A 16,254-nucleotide genomic window follows, 5' to 3' on the forward strand; every position below is an offset into this window, starting at 1 on the left:
CTTTCTAAAGTTGAAGACCCTGGTTGGATTATATTCTATTGCTTGTGTTTGCATTATCATGAATTCCAGTGTGATGTAATCACTCTCGCTCCAACTTCCGGCAACTTCAACTCCCTCTATCACTTCTCCTCTGTTGGCAAGAATTAGGTCTAGTACAGCTTTTGCTCTAGTTGTGTATGATCATGATTTATCACTTATTGCTTGTACATACATTGAGAGTTTATTGTACCAGGGACAAATTCCTTGGGTGTCCGATCACACTTGGCCAATAAAGTTTATTCTGTTCTGTTCGGTTAGGTTTGGTTCTACTCCGATCTGATCTATAAGAGCCGCGGTGGTGCAGTGGTTAGAATGCAGTACTGCAGGCTGCCGACTGCCTGCAATTTGGCAGTTTGAATCTTACCGGCTCCAGGTTGACTCAGCCTTCCATCCTTCTGAGGTGTGCAAAATGAGGCCCTGATTGTTGGGGGCAAGAGGCTGATTCTGTAGATCGCTTAAAGAGGGCTGGAAAGCACTGTAAAGCGGTATATAAGTCTAAGTGCTATTGTTCTTCCTATTCTCCCTCCCTCCCTTCCATCCATCCATCCATGCATCCATCCATCCATCCATGGTGCACAATGGTTAGAATGCAGTATTGCAGGCTAACTCTGCAATAGTTAGATCTTAACCAGCTCAGAGTTAACTGAGCCTTCCATCCTTCCAAAGTCGGTAAAACGAGGACCCAGATTGTTGGGGGCAAGAGGCTGACTCTGTAAACTGCTTAGAGGGCTGTAAAGCACTGTAAAGTGATATATAAGTCTAAGTGCTATTGCTATTGCTATTTTATTCTATTCCATATTTTCTATTCTATTCCATTCCATTCCATTCCATTCCATTCTATCCCATTCTAATTTCTAATTCTATTCCTAGTCCATATTCTATTTCTATTTCTATTTGAGGAGCCTTGGTGGCGCAGCAGACTAAAGTGCTGTTAAGTAACACCAGCTGCCTGCAATTACTGCAAGTTCAAATCTCACCAGGCTCAACGTTGACTCAGCCTTCCATCCGTTCGAGGTAGGTAAAATGAGGACCCGGATTGTGAGGGCAATAAGCTGACTTTGTATAAAATAGAACACCGCTTGGGGAGGGGGCCCGAAAGCCCTACTAAGCAGGTATATACAAAAGTATGAAGGCTATTGCTTAACGCATTGTAAGCCGCCCTGAGTCTCCAGAGAAGGGCGGCATATAAATCGAACCAATAAATAAATAACAATAAATATTTCTATTCCTATTCCTATTCCTATTGTCATTCCTATTCCTTTTCATTCCACTCTACTCTACATTCTATTGTTCTCTTCGTTCTCTTCCTATCCCATCCTTTATACATTTGTTGATTAGCAAAAAGTTCATCTATTTCTTCTGCTCGGTTGGGTGGCCTGTAGTTTACGCCTATAACAATGTCATTCTTTTTTCCTTTTATATTGACCCATAGGGATTCTAGGTTTTCATCCTCAGTTTTGTAGATTTCTGTAGAGATATTTTATATATAATGCAACTCCACCTTTGTTAGGTCTGTTTCCTCTGAACAGCTTATACCTTTCCACCAGTACACTCCAGTAATTAAGTTTCATGTCGCCAAGTTTCAAAATTAATATCTGCCTTTGTGTAGTGGTACTTCAGGTTCACCCTAGTCATTCCCTACACTTTTGAGTTCCCTTAGCTCTTCGCAAAACAGGTTTCTGGGGTGCTAAAGTTGGAAGTTGGTATTTTTACGCTTATAAAAGATTATTTTCTCCTTCCAAGTTTGCTATTAGCCCGTTTCTCACTCCCTTGCGGTTGAAGTATCATCCGGAGTCTGGTTTTTATTTTATTTGCATCCTGCCTTTATAATTTTTACAAATAACCCAAGGCAGAGAACACGTCTGACACACCTTCCTCCTTCTCTTTTCCTTATAACCACAACCCTGTGAAGTGGGCAGGGCTGAGAGAGGGTGATTGGCTAAAGTCACTCAGCCAGCTTTCATGCCTTAGGCGGGACTAGAACTCTCTGTCTCCTGGTGATTGGCCCAGTCACCCAGCCAGCTTTCATGTCTAAGGCAGGACTAGAACTCTCTGTCTCCTGGTGATTGGACCAAAACCACCCAGGTGGCTTTCATGGTTAAGGTGCGACTAGAACTCAGTCACCTGGTGATTAACCCAAAGTCACCCAGCCAGTTTTCACCCAGCCTAAGGCAGGACTAGAACTCACGGTCTCCTGCTTTCTAGCGTGGGGCTTAAATAGATGGGGTTAAGTCTCTGTTCCAGGGAATAGAATGTGAATGATCTATTTTATGTAACTTAAAAAAAAATTCCCATTTTATAAGGGGAACTTTTTAAAAATGATGTACCATCTGTCGGTACATTATGTTGGAAATATGGAAAATATTAGGAATCATTTTATTGTGCTTGGTGGATTCGTAAAAAAAAGGGAGAGAAATTTCTGGTTTCTTTTTTTTTTATTGAAAAGTTTTACAGAAAAAAAAGAATTTTCTTCCCCCCCATATTCCCCCCACCCTTTCCCTCCCCTCATCCCACCCTCCCCCCCAGACTTCCTAGGGCAAAATACAAGATATTTCATTTAACTATCATAAGATAGATTAACCTACTTATCCTCAGACTACTAACTCCCCCCCTGAAACCTTAACTCCACTATAGATAACATAATACTTCTAATACTTAACATTCATTCATAAGCTATTTGATATTTTCTTGTCTGATACTTATTTTGAATATAATCAATCCATCTTCTCCATTCCAATACGTATCTTTCTTGTGTATAGTCCTTCAGGTACGCTGAGATTTTCGCCATTTCTGCTAAGTTCGTTACTTTCAGTATCCACTCTTCAATAGTGGGCAAAGAGTCCTTCTTCCAATATTGCGCTACCAACAGCCTAGCTGCTGATACTAAGTTCAAAATCAATTTAGTCTCTGATACTGTACAATCCGTCGTTATACCCAATAGGAACAATTGAGGAGTAAATTTCAACCTTCTTTTCAGAATATTCTGCATCACCCACCAAATTTTTATTCAAAATACCTTGATTTTCTTACAGGTCCACCATATATGATAATAGGTTGCATCATTACATTCACATCTCCAACATTTAGCTTGCAAATTCGAGTACATACATGATAATTTTTTAGGATCTAAGTGCCATCTATAAAACATTTTATAAAAATTCTCTCTCAAATTTTGTGCTTGCGTAAATTTAACATTTCTGACCCAAATCTTTTCCCACGTTTCCATCATCACTGGTTCCTGAAAGTTTTGTGCCCATTTTATCATACAATCCTTAACCAATTCCGTTTCTAAATCTATTTCCAATAATGCATTATACAACCTTTTAATATGCATCTGACTTTGATCTCTAATCTGTTTCACCAGATTTTCCTCATTTTGCATAACACCAATTTTTTGATCTTCCCTCCATCTAGCTTGAAGCTGACCATACTGAAACCAAGTATAAATTATCCCTTCTTCTTTTAATTCATCTAAAGATTTCAGTTGCAACTTACCCGTTTCCAAAAGAAGAAGCTCTTTATAAGTAATCACCTCTGTTTTTTGCTCTATACTTATATTTTCTATTGCATGTCTGGGATTTGCCCATATGAGTATCTTATAATTTAACTTAGATTGGTACTTTTTCCAAACCCTCAACAACGCATTTCTAAGTATATGACCCTTAAACACTTTATCCACTTTTTTTTCATATAACAGATAAGCATGCCATCCATATAACAAATAAAAAAACATATAAAAACCTTCTATGTTTAATATTCTTTGTTCAGTTAAGTTAAACCAATCACTAATTTGTGATAAAGCAGCTGCTTCATAATACAATCTTAAATTAGGCATTTTAAGACCTCCTCTCTCACATATATCCTGTATAATTTTCAGTTTCATTCTTGGTTTCTTCCCACCCCAGATGAAAGTATTAACCCCTTTCTGCCATTCCATCAGATTTCCATCTTTCTTAAGCACTGATATCATTTGAAACAAAAATAAAAACCGAGGTAGTACTTTCATTTTTATTGCTGCTATCCTTCCCAGTAATGATAGTTGTAGCTTTTTCCAATTTTCCATTTCTTTTTGTACTTTTTGCCAAAGAGCTTCATAATTATTTTTAAACAGTTTCGTGTTTGAGGCTGCAATATATACTCCTAGATACTTAACCTTTTTAACTATTTCAAACCCCGTTATTCTCCCTAGATCTTAGAAATTTCTGGTTTCAAAGACATATTCATTAATTTTTATCTCATCTTTTATTACTTTATAAATAAAGTTTTCAAGATCAACATTCAAATGAAATCAGATTACTTTCTTGTGGTGGCTGATGGACAGCCAGTTAGAAAAGAGTCAAGGAAGATATTAAATAATCATTTTAATATGATTATTGCTGTGAGGCTATTCATATCTGCAGGAATGGAAAGATTCTGAAATTTCCAGAACGGAGGAACGGCTGATGAAGATGACGGAACTAGCAGAGGCGGAAAAACTGATTTAGAAAAAGATCAACAACAACATTTATCAGTGGCTGCAAAATATGGACATTTTGCTGAAGAAAAAAAAGAAGAAAAAATAAATGTTTCTGAAGATTAGAAAACGTAGTACGTTAATGAAAGAAGGAAATTATGATGTAACTTTAGGGGGAGAGGGCAAAATACAAATGTATCTATAACCACTGTCTAGAACCTATGGCACGTGTGCCAGAGGTAGCACGCAGCGCCCTCTCTGTGGGCACGCGAGCCGTCGCTGCAGATCAGCTCTGCTGCACATGCGTCTCCCTCCGACCAACTGGTCTTCAGGTCTCTGCAGCGCATGTGCTGGGGGATGAGGTGCATGTGGGGGCCCCATGGATGCATGCGTGGGTGTGTGGCATATGGGGGAGCGTGCATGCGCAGGGGTGCACACATGCATGGGGCAGGGTGAATGCGTGGGGCCTGCACGCACATCGCATTTGGGGGGTTCGGGCCTGTGCATTTGTGCAGAGAATCAAAATAGAGCTGGAAGGGACCTTGGAGGTCTTCTAGTCCAACCCCCTGCTCAAGCAAGAAACCCTATACCATTTCAGACAAGTGACTGTCCAGCCTCTGCTTAAAAGCCTCCAGTGATGGAGCACCCATAACTTCTTGGTGGCAAGCTGTTCTCCAGCGTGCTGCTTGGAGAATCCAAAGCGTGGGTAATCAATGGAGTGTTTTCCAGAGACTGAGTGTATGTTCCTTTAAATTTTTTGCCTTGGTTCCGCCTCCTTCTCTCGGCTGGTGTCAGTTTTTATTCACTCAGTGGAGCTGAAGAGACTAAACTTTGGCTTGCTCTGGAGAATTTTCTATTGCATTTCAACGCTTTGGTTCTGCTTACATCAAGTCTATCTTGGATTTTGTCTTCGCCTTTCATTTCCTATTGTTCTGGACTGTTGTGACTTAGAAGAAGGTGGTGAGTCGTTCGGGCTTCGGCCCGCCTCTTTGAGCCACCTAAGGGCTCTGTCCTGGCTGGGACATATCTATTAATTACAGCCGCCGGTGGGAGCGTTGGTTCCCGGCTTGCCGCCACGACCACCACCGCCATTAATTGAATTCTACCAATTTTACTGGCGGCTTCAGAGTCCCTGCTACCGGCTGGAACATACTCTATTACTGTTTAGTCTGTTCAGCCTGAAGCCAAGTGCCTTGCTGACGTGACTGATTGTGATTGCGAGAGGTCAGGATTCCCTCTCATATTGGATTGCATTTACCTCCATCTCAACTTCGCTACGATTTCTAAGCTCCTGGCTCGGAGCGCAATTTGGAACCTATTCCTAGAACGCTGACTGAACGAAGGCAGAGGCGAGGTTTTGCGGCTAGGGGAAGCCCTTAGCCAATTGGCCTCAATTGAATCCGGCGGCGCTGAGGTGATTTTCCCACTGCCGCCATTTTAAAACCGCCGTTCACATCGGGTGCCGGTGGCAACGTGTGCAGCCTCTGAGCTGACCATACTTGAGACAGCGACTCAGCTTGTGAGCCCTTGGACATCGCAGCCGTTTTAATATCGCCAGATCGGCTGCTGGGTTCTGGGCTGCCCTTTTTCTTCCCGCTGACGACTTTTCTGCATTTGCCGTCCCATGCAGCCGCAGTTTATGCCGAGGCGGACGCCATTGCATATTTTCAACCACAGCGCCCCTGCAGTTATTAACGGTTCTTCCCGCCATTGCGCCATACAAGTTATCGCGCAGGCGCTCCGTGTTGCTCTGGCGCAGAGGGCATATCTGTCATTCTCTTGGCCCATTGAATTCTAGTTTCTTCAAGCTTGCGCCAGAGCCTTGACTACGGTCGGGCAGTAGACCCTTCCCATTCGGCGGCTATTGCTACACAGGGCATTACATCTGTTCAGTTCCTGTTAATTTAAATTAAAAAAAAAAAACCCTCTTCATCGATTGTATATAGTTGACGGTCCTAGCAGTCTACAATGGCGGACATGGACCTATCCTCAGACTGCGAACATTCCGACGACCAGTCACCTCCTGTGTCTATGCAGCCCAAGAAATTGACCTCTTCCAGATCCTGGTCTGCTAAGGCGACTTCGGCCCCACCTTCTGCACCTGACTCTCTGCCTCCCAAACGTTGCTCCTCTAAGAACAGGGATGAGCAGCGCAGACATCGGGCTCTGGAGCGCCAGTTTGAACTGGCCCATCAAAAGGCACTGCTTTCAGTCACCTGCACCAGTGCCAGCTTCTTCTGAGCCTGGTCCTGAACCTCCCTCACAACACGAGAAGGTTCCTTCCACTGACTGCAGCGACAGGTCTATTCATCGCACGGCTGACAACACTGGTCAAGGACCCTCAGCTATGTCGCCTCCTCAGCCACTGCCACCACCTCCATCCCAGGGGCCTGTTCCACGACCCAAGCCTGAGGCTACCTTTACTCCCACTGCCGCGGGGCTCCGCCCAGTGGAGGGTTAGCATTCCAACCTGCCCTTGGACGTGCAGTCTATCGTGGCGGAGACTGTATCTAGGCTCCTTGCTTCCGGATCCTTACCTGCTACTCAGCCTGCGGCCGCAGAGCCACCGGACCAGCCTCAGGCTGCAGCTCCTTCGGGCCACTACCAGACCTATGATTATGGCCATGACTATGATCACAGCGATGAATCAGATTGGGAGGACGACGAACATCGCCTCTCAGAATTTTCTGAGGACGAAGGCCTTTTGCCAGATCGGCCACCCCTTATCAGACTTTTTCGTCCATCTTTGTTTAAATCGTTGCTGCATAAGGCCAAGGTTTCAACCAACCTGGCAACACCTTCGGACCAACAGACGGCATCCACTTCTCAGTTTCCATCTGACGGCCTGTTCAACGTTCAAGCGTCTACGCAGGAATTCATACCTTGTCCTCAATTATTTTCGGAAGTCATTCAGCGGCCTTGGGATCTTCCAGGGTCCCTGCCAGCTCCCAATGGCCTGGATAAATGACTATATTGCTCCGCTCCTAATCTGCAGGGCATGTTAAATTTACCTTCTGTGGATGCTCCTGTGGCCCAATTGACATCTTCTTCTCTCTTTACTAATGATGTTGCGGACGGTTTGCGCAACGAGGATAGGAAGGCGGAACTCCTCTTACGTAAAAATCACCAAGCGGCCGCTTGGGCCATCAGGGCCATTACCTCGGCCTCGTTCTTTAACCGGGCCTCACTCATCTGGCTTCACCAGTTACAGGACCTCTCAGTGGGGGTGATTTCCATCATCCAGGCCTCCAGGCGGCCTTCTACGTCTAGAATATACAAGGCTACCTGGCGCTCCTTTTGCGCTTGGTGCGCCACCAAACATACTGACCCTATCTCTGCTTCCATCTCAGAGGTCTTGGACTTCCTCCACGCTGGCTTCAATAAGGGTCTAGCTCCCAGCACACTGCGCCGGCATGTTGCAGCCCTGGACACGGTCCTTTCTGCTCACCATGACAGCCCTCTCTCTCGGAATCCGCAGATTCGCTGCTTCCTCCGAGGCGCCTCCAACCTGCGACCTCCGGCGGTGCACCAGTACCCCACGTGGAGTCTTCCACTGGTGCTCCAGGCACTTACATTGCCGCCTTTCGAGCCGTTAGGGTCAACTGGGCTCCGTCTCTTGACCCTCAAGGTTGCCTTCTTGATCGCGATAACATCTGCACCTTGGATCTCAGAGCTGGCTGCCTTGTCAGCGAGGAGTGACCTGTACGTCTTCCACCCTAATCGGGTCGTACTGCGGATGGACCCCTCTTTTTTGCCAAAAATTAATTCACTGTTTCACCGGGCGCAGGAACTGGTCCTCCCAGATTTCTTCCCCAACCCAAGGCATCCCTCCGAAGAACAGTGGCACACTTTGGATGTGCAGAGGGCTCTCCGTCGCTACATCAGGCGTACAGCTGCCTTTCGCCGCTCCGAAGCCTTGTTCGTTTCCTTCCTCCTGGCTTCATTAGGACAAAAGGTCTCCTCTGCAACCATAGGGAGATGGCTGAAAGCTTGCATATGCAAGACTTACGCACTACATGGTAAACCACCGCCCGGTCGGATTGTTCCTCACTCAACGAGGAGTGCCTCTACTACCGCAGCTTGGGCTACTCAGGCCTCAGTGTTAGAGATCTGCAGAGCAGCCACTTGGACGACACTGTCTCCGTTCATTAGACATTATAAAGTTGATACCTTCGCATCGGCAGAAGCATCCTTTGGTCGCTGTGTTCTTCAATCTGTCACATCTGTGGCGGCCGGCCTGGACCTTCCTGCTGTCCCCCCTGATAGCACTTGCTTGGGTATATACCACGCTTTGGATTCTCCAAGCAGCGTCCTGGAGAATGGACGTTGCTTACCTGAACGTCTCTTCTCGGCACACTGCTGGAGAATCCAACCCACCCTGTACCTTGCATCCTGAGTCCGGGTCCTCCCGCCTTATCTTCGTTATTCTGCTTCTTCCATCTTCGTGAACAAAACTGACACCAGCCGAGCGAAGGAGGCGGAACCAAGGCAAAAAATTTAAAGGAACATACACTCAGTCTCTGGAAAACACTCCATTGATTACCAACGCTTTGGATTCTCCAAGCAGCGCGCCGAGAAGGGACGTTCCGGTAAGCAATGTCTGTTCCACTGGTTAATTGTCCTCACTGTTAGGAAGTTTCTCCTTAATTCCAGGTTGCTTCTCTCCTTTTCTTTTTCTTTTTCTTTTTATTTGATTTATATGCCGCCCTTCTCCGGAGACTCAGGGCGGCTTATAATGCGTTAAGCAATAGCCTTCATACTTTTTGTATATTTATACAAAGTCAGCTTATTGCCCCCACAAACTGGGTCCTCATTTAACCTACCTTAGAAAGGATGGAAGGCTGAGTCAACCTTGAGCCTGGTAAGATTCGAACCTGCAGAAATTGCAGGCAGCTGTGTTAATTACAGGGTGCATTAAACCACTGTACTACCAAGGCTCCTTGATGAGTTTCCATTCGTTGCTTCTTGTCCTGCCTTCAGGGGCTTTGGAGAACAGGTTGAGCCCCTCTTCTTTGTGGCAGCCCCTCAAATACTGGAAGACTGCTATCATGTCTCCCCTGGTCCTTCTTTTTTCTAGACTAGCCAAACCCAAATCCTGCTACCATTGCTCACATATTTTTGTCTCCAGGCCTTTAATCCACAGGTGAAATGCTCCCAGTTCGGACTGGACTGCCCAATCTGGTAACGATGGCAGCAGGTGATTCAGAGAACTGGTAGCAAAAATCCCTGGCCCCCACCCCCATTGCCCAGCTGAGCCACGCGATCATCAGAGGCTTTCTTTTTCTTTTAAAAAGCATTTTTTCTACAACCTCTTTGGCCGAAAACATGCTTTTAAAAGTAAAAAAAAAAAAGCCTCTGATCGCGTGGCTCAGCTGGGATCGTCAGAGGCTTTTAAAAGCATGTTTTTCTGCAACCTCTTAAGGTTGTAGAAAAAATGCTTTTAAAAGTAAAAAAAAAAAAAAAGTTGGCCACACCCTCCCAGTCACATTACCCACCCCCCTCACCAAGCCACGCCCACAGAACCGGTAGTAACAAATTTTACCTTTCACCACTGCTTTAATCATCTTAGTTGCTCTTCTTTGCACTTTTTCCAAAGTGGCCCAGGCTTGTAGAAAGTTAATTCTTTCCTGCAGAGGATGCTTTCTGAATTTTCAGGAGTTTTTCACCACTGAACAACTGGAAGGCGATCTCTTCGTAGGGCGTCGATACTCCACATTCGAACAAGCAGCCGAAGAAGACTGGATCTTCCCCTGTGCAAACAGCCAAGTCTGAGTAGGCACTGGGTCCCGTGTTCAAGATCCAGGGTGTCTTCCAGGAATTTTCCTCCAATGGACAAGGGTTCAAATAGATGCCCAGATCTGCACGTCTCTTTCGGTTGGTGGGATGGGAGAAGATCAGCCACGATTTGGGGGTCTTTGAGGAGGCTAAGGAAGATTCAGACCCCAGTTGTGGTGAAGGAAAACTCACCACGCTACCTTGACAACCATGGGGTGATTCCTGCAGTTTCCGAGATCGGAAGGGGGCTTCAAAGAGGCATCCACCGTCTTTGCTGAAGACCTCAAGACGGTATCGGTCATGGCTGCGGGCGTTACAGTATAACACCGGGCTATTATTCCGGTCCACCAACTCTGCCAATTGGCACTCCGATGCCTGCAGTGGTTTTTGGAGGTGGCCCTTCTGCCATGTCTTCCCGCCGTCGTCGCTGTAGAAGGCGAAGGAGTGAGGTTTGGTGCCACAGCAGAGCGCGTGTCCAAACAGACGTGTGTGGATGTAATAAGCGTAAGCTGGGACGAGCAGCCGCCCAGAGCTCAGCTGCACTCCGTGGCCCGGTCCCACGGCAAATGTGGCCCAGTTGTTCACATCTTTTCCAATCACTTGTTCGGTCAAGTCCGTCATTGGGCTCCAGGTGCGTCCACCATCTTTGCTGAAGATGTAGCCCAGCCTGGTGACATTTTTGCTCGTCCAGATCTGGTGTGTGTTGGTGATGTGGTCGAGAACACAGATGAAGAACAGGAAAATGGTGCCTTCCTTTGCATTGTACACTGGACATGGATTCATGGTGCGATATTTGGGTAGAACCGCGGTCTCCAGAATCTGCAGGGGGCCCCACTAGAGAGAAAATACAAAATAGTCAGATGTGAAATTGTCCCAGCAAATCCTAATCAGCTTTCTTTGGCAAAGAGAGAGAAAAGACCTGGGACCTATTATAGCTCTTTTGCACTAAACCAAGAGTCAGCAACCTGCGGCTCTGGAGCTGCATGTGGCTCTTTCACCCCTCTGCTGCGGCTTGGTCACTCAATATGTGTCACAACCGCCAATGTGCGACACCCGCCGGCACGCGATTTATTGAGTTTTTCAACCCCTGGTAGGCCAACCATGGATAAGTCCAAGAAAAGAAAAGTTTCAGAAGAAAACAGAACGTTTAATTCGACTACATATGCTAGTTTTTTGGCTGCTCAAGTAATAGTCAGGCACAGGAAGGCTTTTGTGGCTCCCGGTGTTTTCTTTTCTGTGGGAAACGGGTCCAAATGGCTCTCTTGAGTGTTTAAGGTTGCAGACTCCTGCACTAAACCATGTTTTGTTTTAAACCCAGTTATGCAGTGAAGCCACAGTGTTCTAAGTCATGCAAGCTCAGGGGAGCATCAAGGACCCCACAACACGAAGCTGTAAGGCACAGTTTGTGTACAAGCTGCAGGATTCTAATTCATGCACAACACTAAGCTAGCTACACATTATGGTTTGGATACCAGCTGGGTATATGCACTGAGCTAAATCCCTAATACAGGCAGTCCTCGACTTATAACAATTCGTTTAGTGACTGTTCGAAGTTACAACAGCACTGAAAAAAGTGACATATGACCGTTTTTCAGAGTTACGACCTTTGCAGCATCCCCACCATCAAGTGATCAAAATTCAGATATTTGGCAACTGACTCATATTTATGACGGTCACCGTGTCCCGGGGTCACGTGATCTCCTTTTGCGACCTCCTGACATGCGAAGTCAATGGGGATTCACTTAACAATTGTGTTACTAATTTAACAACTGCAGTGGTTTGCTTAATAATTGTGGCAAGACAGGCTGTAAAATGGGGCAAAACTCAATGAACAATTATCTCACTCAGCAATGGAAATGTTGGGTTCAATTGTGGCCATAAGTCGAGGACTACCCATACAGGGAGTTGACAATGTTGTGGCTCCGTTACCTGAGCCTGTGTTATCGGAGGGAGAAGGCTCTGAACATGAAGGAGAGGAGTTGGCCAGGCCTCCCTCTCCAGGACCCTCCTCTCTGGCAATGCCTCAGGTGTCTCCCGAAGGAGAAGAGATTGGTCAGGAGCCAGGTATCTCCTCACAGTCGGACAGTGACGGAGATAAGTCTTGGCTGGATCCATACCAGCGTCGGAGAGACAGGCGTGCGCAGCAGAAGAGGAGGCGTGCCAGAGATTAGGCTGAGTCACTGGACCACACCCCTCACGGGATAAAAGGGGGTGAGGTGGCCATTCAGACTCTGTGACGGACAAAACTAACTACTAGCGAGTCACATTGTATTTTTGAAACAGCGTTATCTGCCTTGGATTTAATACGGACTGGACTTGACAATTCCTGACCTGTGTGTATCTTGTTTGGGTTTATCTGTCGGAGGAACAACCCCTCCCTCTATGAGTAAAGTTCTTGGCAAGCAGCTACTGGGTTGCTGCCAAGCCTCTTATCGAAAGAATTTGTTGTCTGCCAGTTTTATTTAACCCCTGGCTATCTGTTTGTGTTCGTGTGTGAGACAGAGACAGAACAGACAATGGCCAAAACTTGCTGAATGTGGGACACAATATTCCCTTCTTCCATTGATTGATTGGGTCCTGTTTGGGAATCATGAGGACTAGAATCTTTAAAAAAAAAATAGAATAGAATATTTGCTAGTCTGGTTCAAGCAGTTGTGTGCACACAGCCATAGTATGACATGGGGCAGAAAGACAATGTATGGGGTGCCCTGAATCCACCTGAAAGGTGGGAGGTATAATGAACAGAGGTAGTGAATTGGGAATCATGGCTACTTTGGGGCTGCAGGGTTACCTTCACGGACAGGCCCTCTTTCTGGCCACGTCGCATCACTAGAAACTTGGCGTCTTCGTCCTGGGGTGAGGTGCGTTCCTCCGCAAAGGCCAGAAAGGTGGACTCTGAAGACAGGTAGAACAGAGCAGGGATGCGGTAAGTGAGGCCCCCCTCTTGGCGGAAGAGGGTCACCTTTTCAGAGACCTCCGAAGTCTCCGCCATCTTCTCTGGAGACGGGAAAATTCTAGGAGGGGGAAAAAAAGGGACATCAAATCAAGCCAACATTTCTAAGCTCCAGCCCTGTTGAGGAGCTTAAGGTAGGTGGACGTCAACTCCCAGAATTCCCTAGCCTAGCGAATTCTGGGAATGGAAGTCCACCCATCTTCAAGTCCCTGAGGTTAGGCAAAAGGCGGCCGCTAAAAAAGAAACAGGAGAAACAGGCACTTCCATAGAAGAGAATAGCTGTAATTCAGGGTTTGCCCCAAAGGTGCTTTTTCAAGAGGCAACTGGATTTTCTGGTTCTTCTTTGAAGACGTTTCGCTTCGCATTCAAGAAGCCATAAAGAGGGCTGGGAAAATATTTACAGACCCCTCGCATCCTGGACACCAACTCTTTCAACTCCTACCCTCAAAACGCCGCTATAGAGCACTGCACACCAGAACAACTAGACACAAGAACAGTTTTTTCCCGAACGCCATCACTCTGCTAAACTAATAATTCCCTCAACACTGTCAAACTATTCACTAAGTCTGCATTACTATTAATCTTCTCATCCTTCCTATCACCCATCTCCTCCCACTTATGACTGTATGACTGTAACCTCGTTGCTGGGATCCTTACAATTTATATTGACTGTTTCTTAATATGATTCGATTGCTTATTTAGTAACCTATGACTATCATTAAGTGTTGCACCTTATGATTCTTGACGGATGTATCTTTTCTTTTATGTACACTGAGAGCTTAAGCACCAGAGACAAATTCCTTGTGTGTCCAATCACACTTGGCCAATAAATTCTATTATTTCTTTATTTCTTTATTTCTTTCTTTATTTATTTATTTCTTTATTTATTGAATTGAATTAATGTTAATTATTAATTAATTATTAATATTGCCAGGGCTGAGAAACATATTTTAATTTATCTATTTATTTATTTATCTGTTAAAGCGAGCCCCTGCATTTCAGAAAAGTGTCTTCATCAGAATTTATTTTTTTTTTTAATTTCCTGCCTGGCTAACGGTTTCATAACGGGCTTATTCTATTGCTGCCAGCATTTGGGGCTTTCTTCCTGCTGTGGGGGTGCGGGAGGGTGGGGGGGAGGGAAGAGGAAGATAGGGGAGGGCCCCTGAATGGCGGGTGTCTATCTAAGCCAGAATACCCTAAATGTAGGGAAGGGGGGGGCTGGAAAGGGGGACCTCCTTTTCCTTCCAACCATCCATGGGGGTGTGTGTGGAGAAGGGAGAGATGGTGGGATGTGGGGGGGGATGAGGGGGGAGAGCAGTGGCCTCCACCCCATGGAAGGAGGCCAAAGTAGCTTTCTGCAATTGGGGGCCATGCTTGCGCCAGGACCCTCCTCCCCAGGCATTCCCCCTCCCCTTGGCATTCCCCATTTCCCCCAGGTTTTCCTTTCCCCCCTCCCCTTGGACCTCCCCTCCCCAGGACTCCCCCTCCCAGGCCTTCCCCCTCCCCTCGGCATTCCCCATTCCCCCCAGGTTTTCCTTTCCCCCCTCCCCTTGGACCCCCCCCTCCCCAGGACTCCCCCTCCCAGGCATTCCCCCTCCCCTCGGCATTCCCCATTCCCCCCAGGTTTTCCTTTCCCCCCTCCCCTTGGACCCCCCCTCCCCAGGACTCCCCCTCCCCCAGGATTACCCCCTCCCAGGCATTCCCCCTCCCCTCGGCATTCCCCATTCCCCACCCCCACCCCAGGTTTCCCTTTCCCCCCTCCCCCTGGACACCCTTCCCCAGGACTCCCCCTCCCCCAGGATTACCCCCTCCCAGGCATTCCCCCTCCCCTCGGCATTCCCCACCCCCGGTTTCCCTTTCCCCCCTCCCCCTGGACCCCCCCTCCCCAGGACTCCCTCTCCCCCCAGGATTGCCCCTCCCCCGGGGTTTCCCCCCCTCCTTCCGCGCCCCTCAACTCACAGCACTGCGGATTCGCGGCCCCTGCTTGCAAGCGCTCGGCGCGAGGATCGGCAACCCCGGAACTCCCCCCCCCCCCCGGTCCCCTCCTCCTCCTCCTCCTCCGCTCCTCCCCCGGCAGCCCTGGTCAGCCGGATTGAGGTGCGACTCCCACCCGGCCCCACCTTCCTGCTCCAGAGTTAGGGAGTTACCGGGGTGGGGCAGGGATGGAGGCCGTTTGGGTGCCCGCGGGCGCCAGCCTCATCTCGCAGCGCATCGCCAAATGGTTTGAGATTGAAAACAACGAAAGCAAAGGCGGGGCGAGTGGATCGGCAGAGGGATGGATGGATGGGTGGGCGCAAGGCAGAAATCCGGCGGCTACTGCTCGTGCACAATCCACGGTAGCAAAACCTCGACTGATGCAAGTGATGCGTTTCATTGAAATGCAGCCCGTTTTGCAGCTGCAAAGATCGGCAGTTTGCTACGCTCTTATGCAACACAGAACGTATTTTCATTCTGATAATAAAGGCTATAATTCTAATATGAAAAGGGTTTTATGGGGGAGGAGGAGCCGCCAGGCACCTCCAGAGAAGAACGTTCTGCACGCGTGCACCATACACACGTGCGCCAGACTGACGCGTAGACACAGGGGCCGCGGTTGCCGAAAGCTGATGTGGCCTTATGGAATCCAGAGAAACCTCGCTTGTTGCCCCCTAGCGGCCGCTCGAGGTGCTGTAAGTGCTGAGCCTGGTACAGGCAGTCCTCGATCTACGACCGCCACAGAGCCCAAATTTTTCTGTCGTTAGGCGAGATGTTTAAGTGCGCTTTGCCCCATTTTAAGACCTTTCTTCAGTGGTGGGATTCAAATAATTTAACAACCGGTTCTCTGCCCTAATTATTTCTTCCGACAACCAGTTCACCAAACTGATCAGAAAGTTAACAACCGGTTCTCCCGAAGTGCTGCGAACCGGCTGAATCCCCCCACTGCCTTTCTTCTTAAGGGAATGACTGCAGTGGCTTAAGTTAGCAACACGGTTGTTAAAACGAATCTGACTTCCTTGTTGATTTTGCTTGGCAGGTCGCAAAAGGGGATCGCGTG

General features: G+C 47.3%; 1 protein-coding gene across 1 annotated transcript; it reads right to left on the reverse strand.

Annotated features, from left to right (window-relative positions):
• Positions 1–10,044: 10,044 nt before the first annotated feature.
• On the reverse strand, positions 10,045–13,259 carry LOC139317159 (sialidase-3-like). Its single transcript, XM_070944116.1, has 2 exons — positions 13,059–13,259; positions 10,045–11,101 (listed from the first exon to the last, which is right to left on the reverse strand). Exons 1-2 carry the CDS (start codon positions 13,257–13,259, stop codon positions 10,109–10,111), a joined length of 1,194 nt encoding a protein of 397 aa, XP_070800217.1. The 3' UTR covers positions 10,045–10,108.
• Between the last annotated feature and the right edge of the window lie 2,995 nt (positions 13,260–16,254).

The sequence above is a fragment of the Pituophis catenifer genome, unplaced genomic scaffold, assembly GCF_029215685.1.
Source record: "Pituophis catenifer annectens isolate HBS135680 unplaced genomic scaffold, rPitCat1.0.hap2 SCAF_4, whole genome shotgun sequence".
NCBI lineage: Eukaryota > Metazoa > Chordata > Lepidosauria > Squamata > Colubridae > Pituophis > Pituophis catenifer.

What these genes read in the sequence shown, in the direction of transcription:
- LOC139317159 (XM_070944116.1), bottom strand. Translation starts at nt 13,259, where the DNA reads ATGGCGGAGACTTCGGAGGTCTCTGAAAAGGTGACCCTCTTCCGCCAA. An exon ending in AAGAGGGCCTGTCCGTGAAG is followed by an intron (nt 11,102 to 13,058) that starts GTAACCCTGCAG and finishes TTTTCTCTCTAG; the next exon opens with TGGGGCCCCCTGCAGATTCT.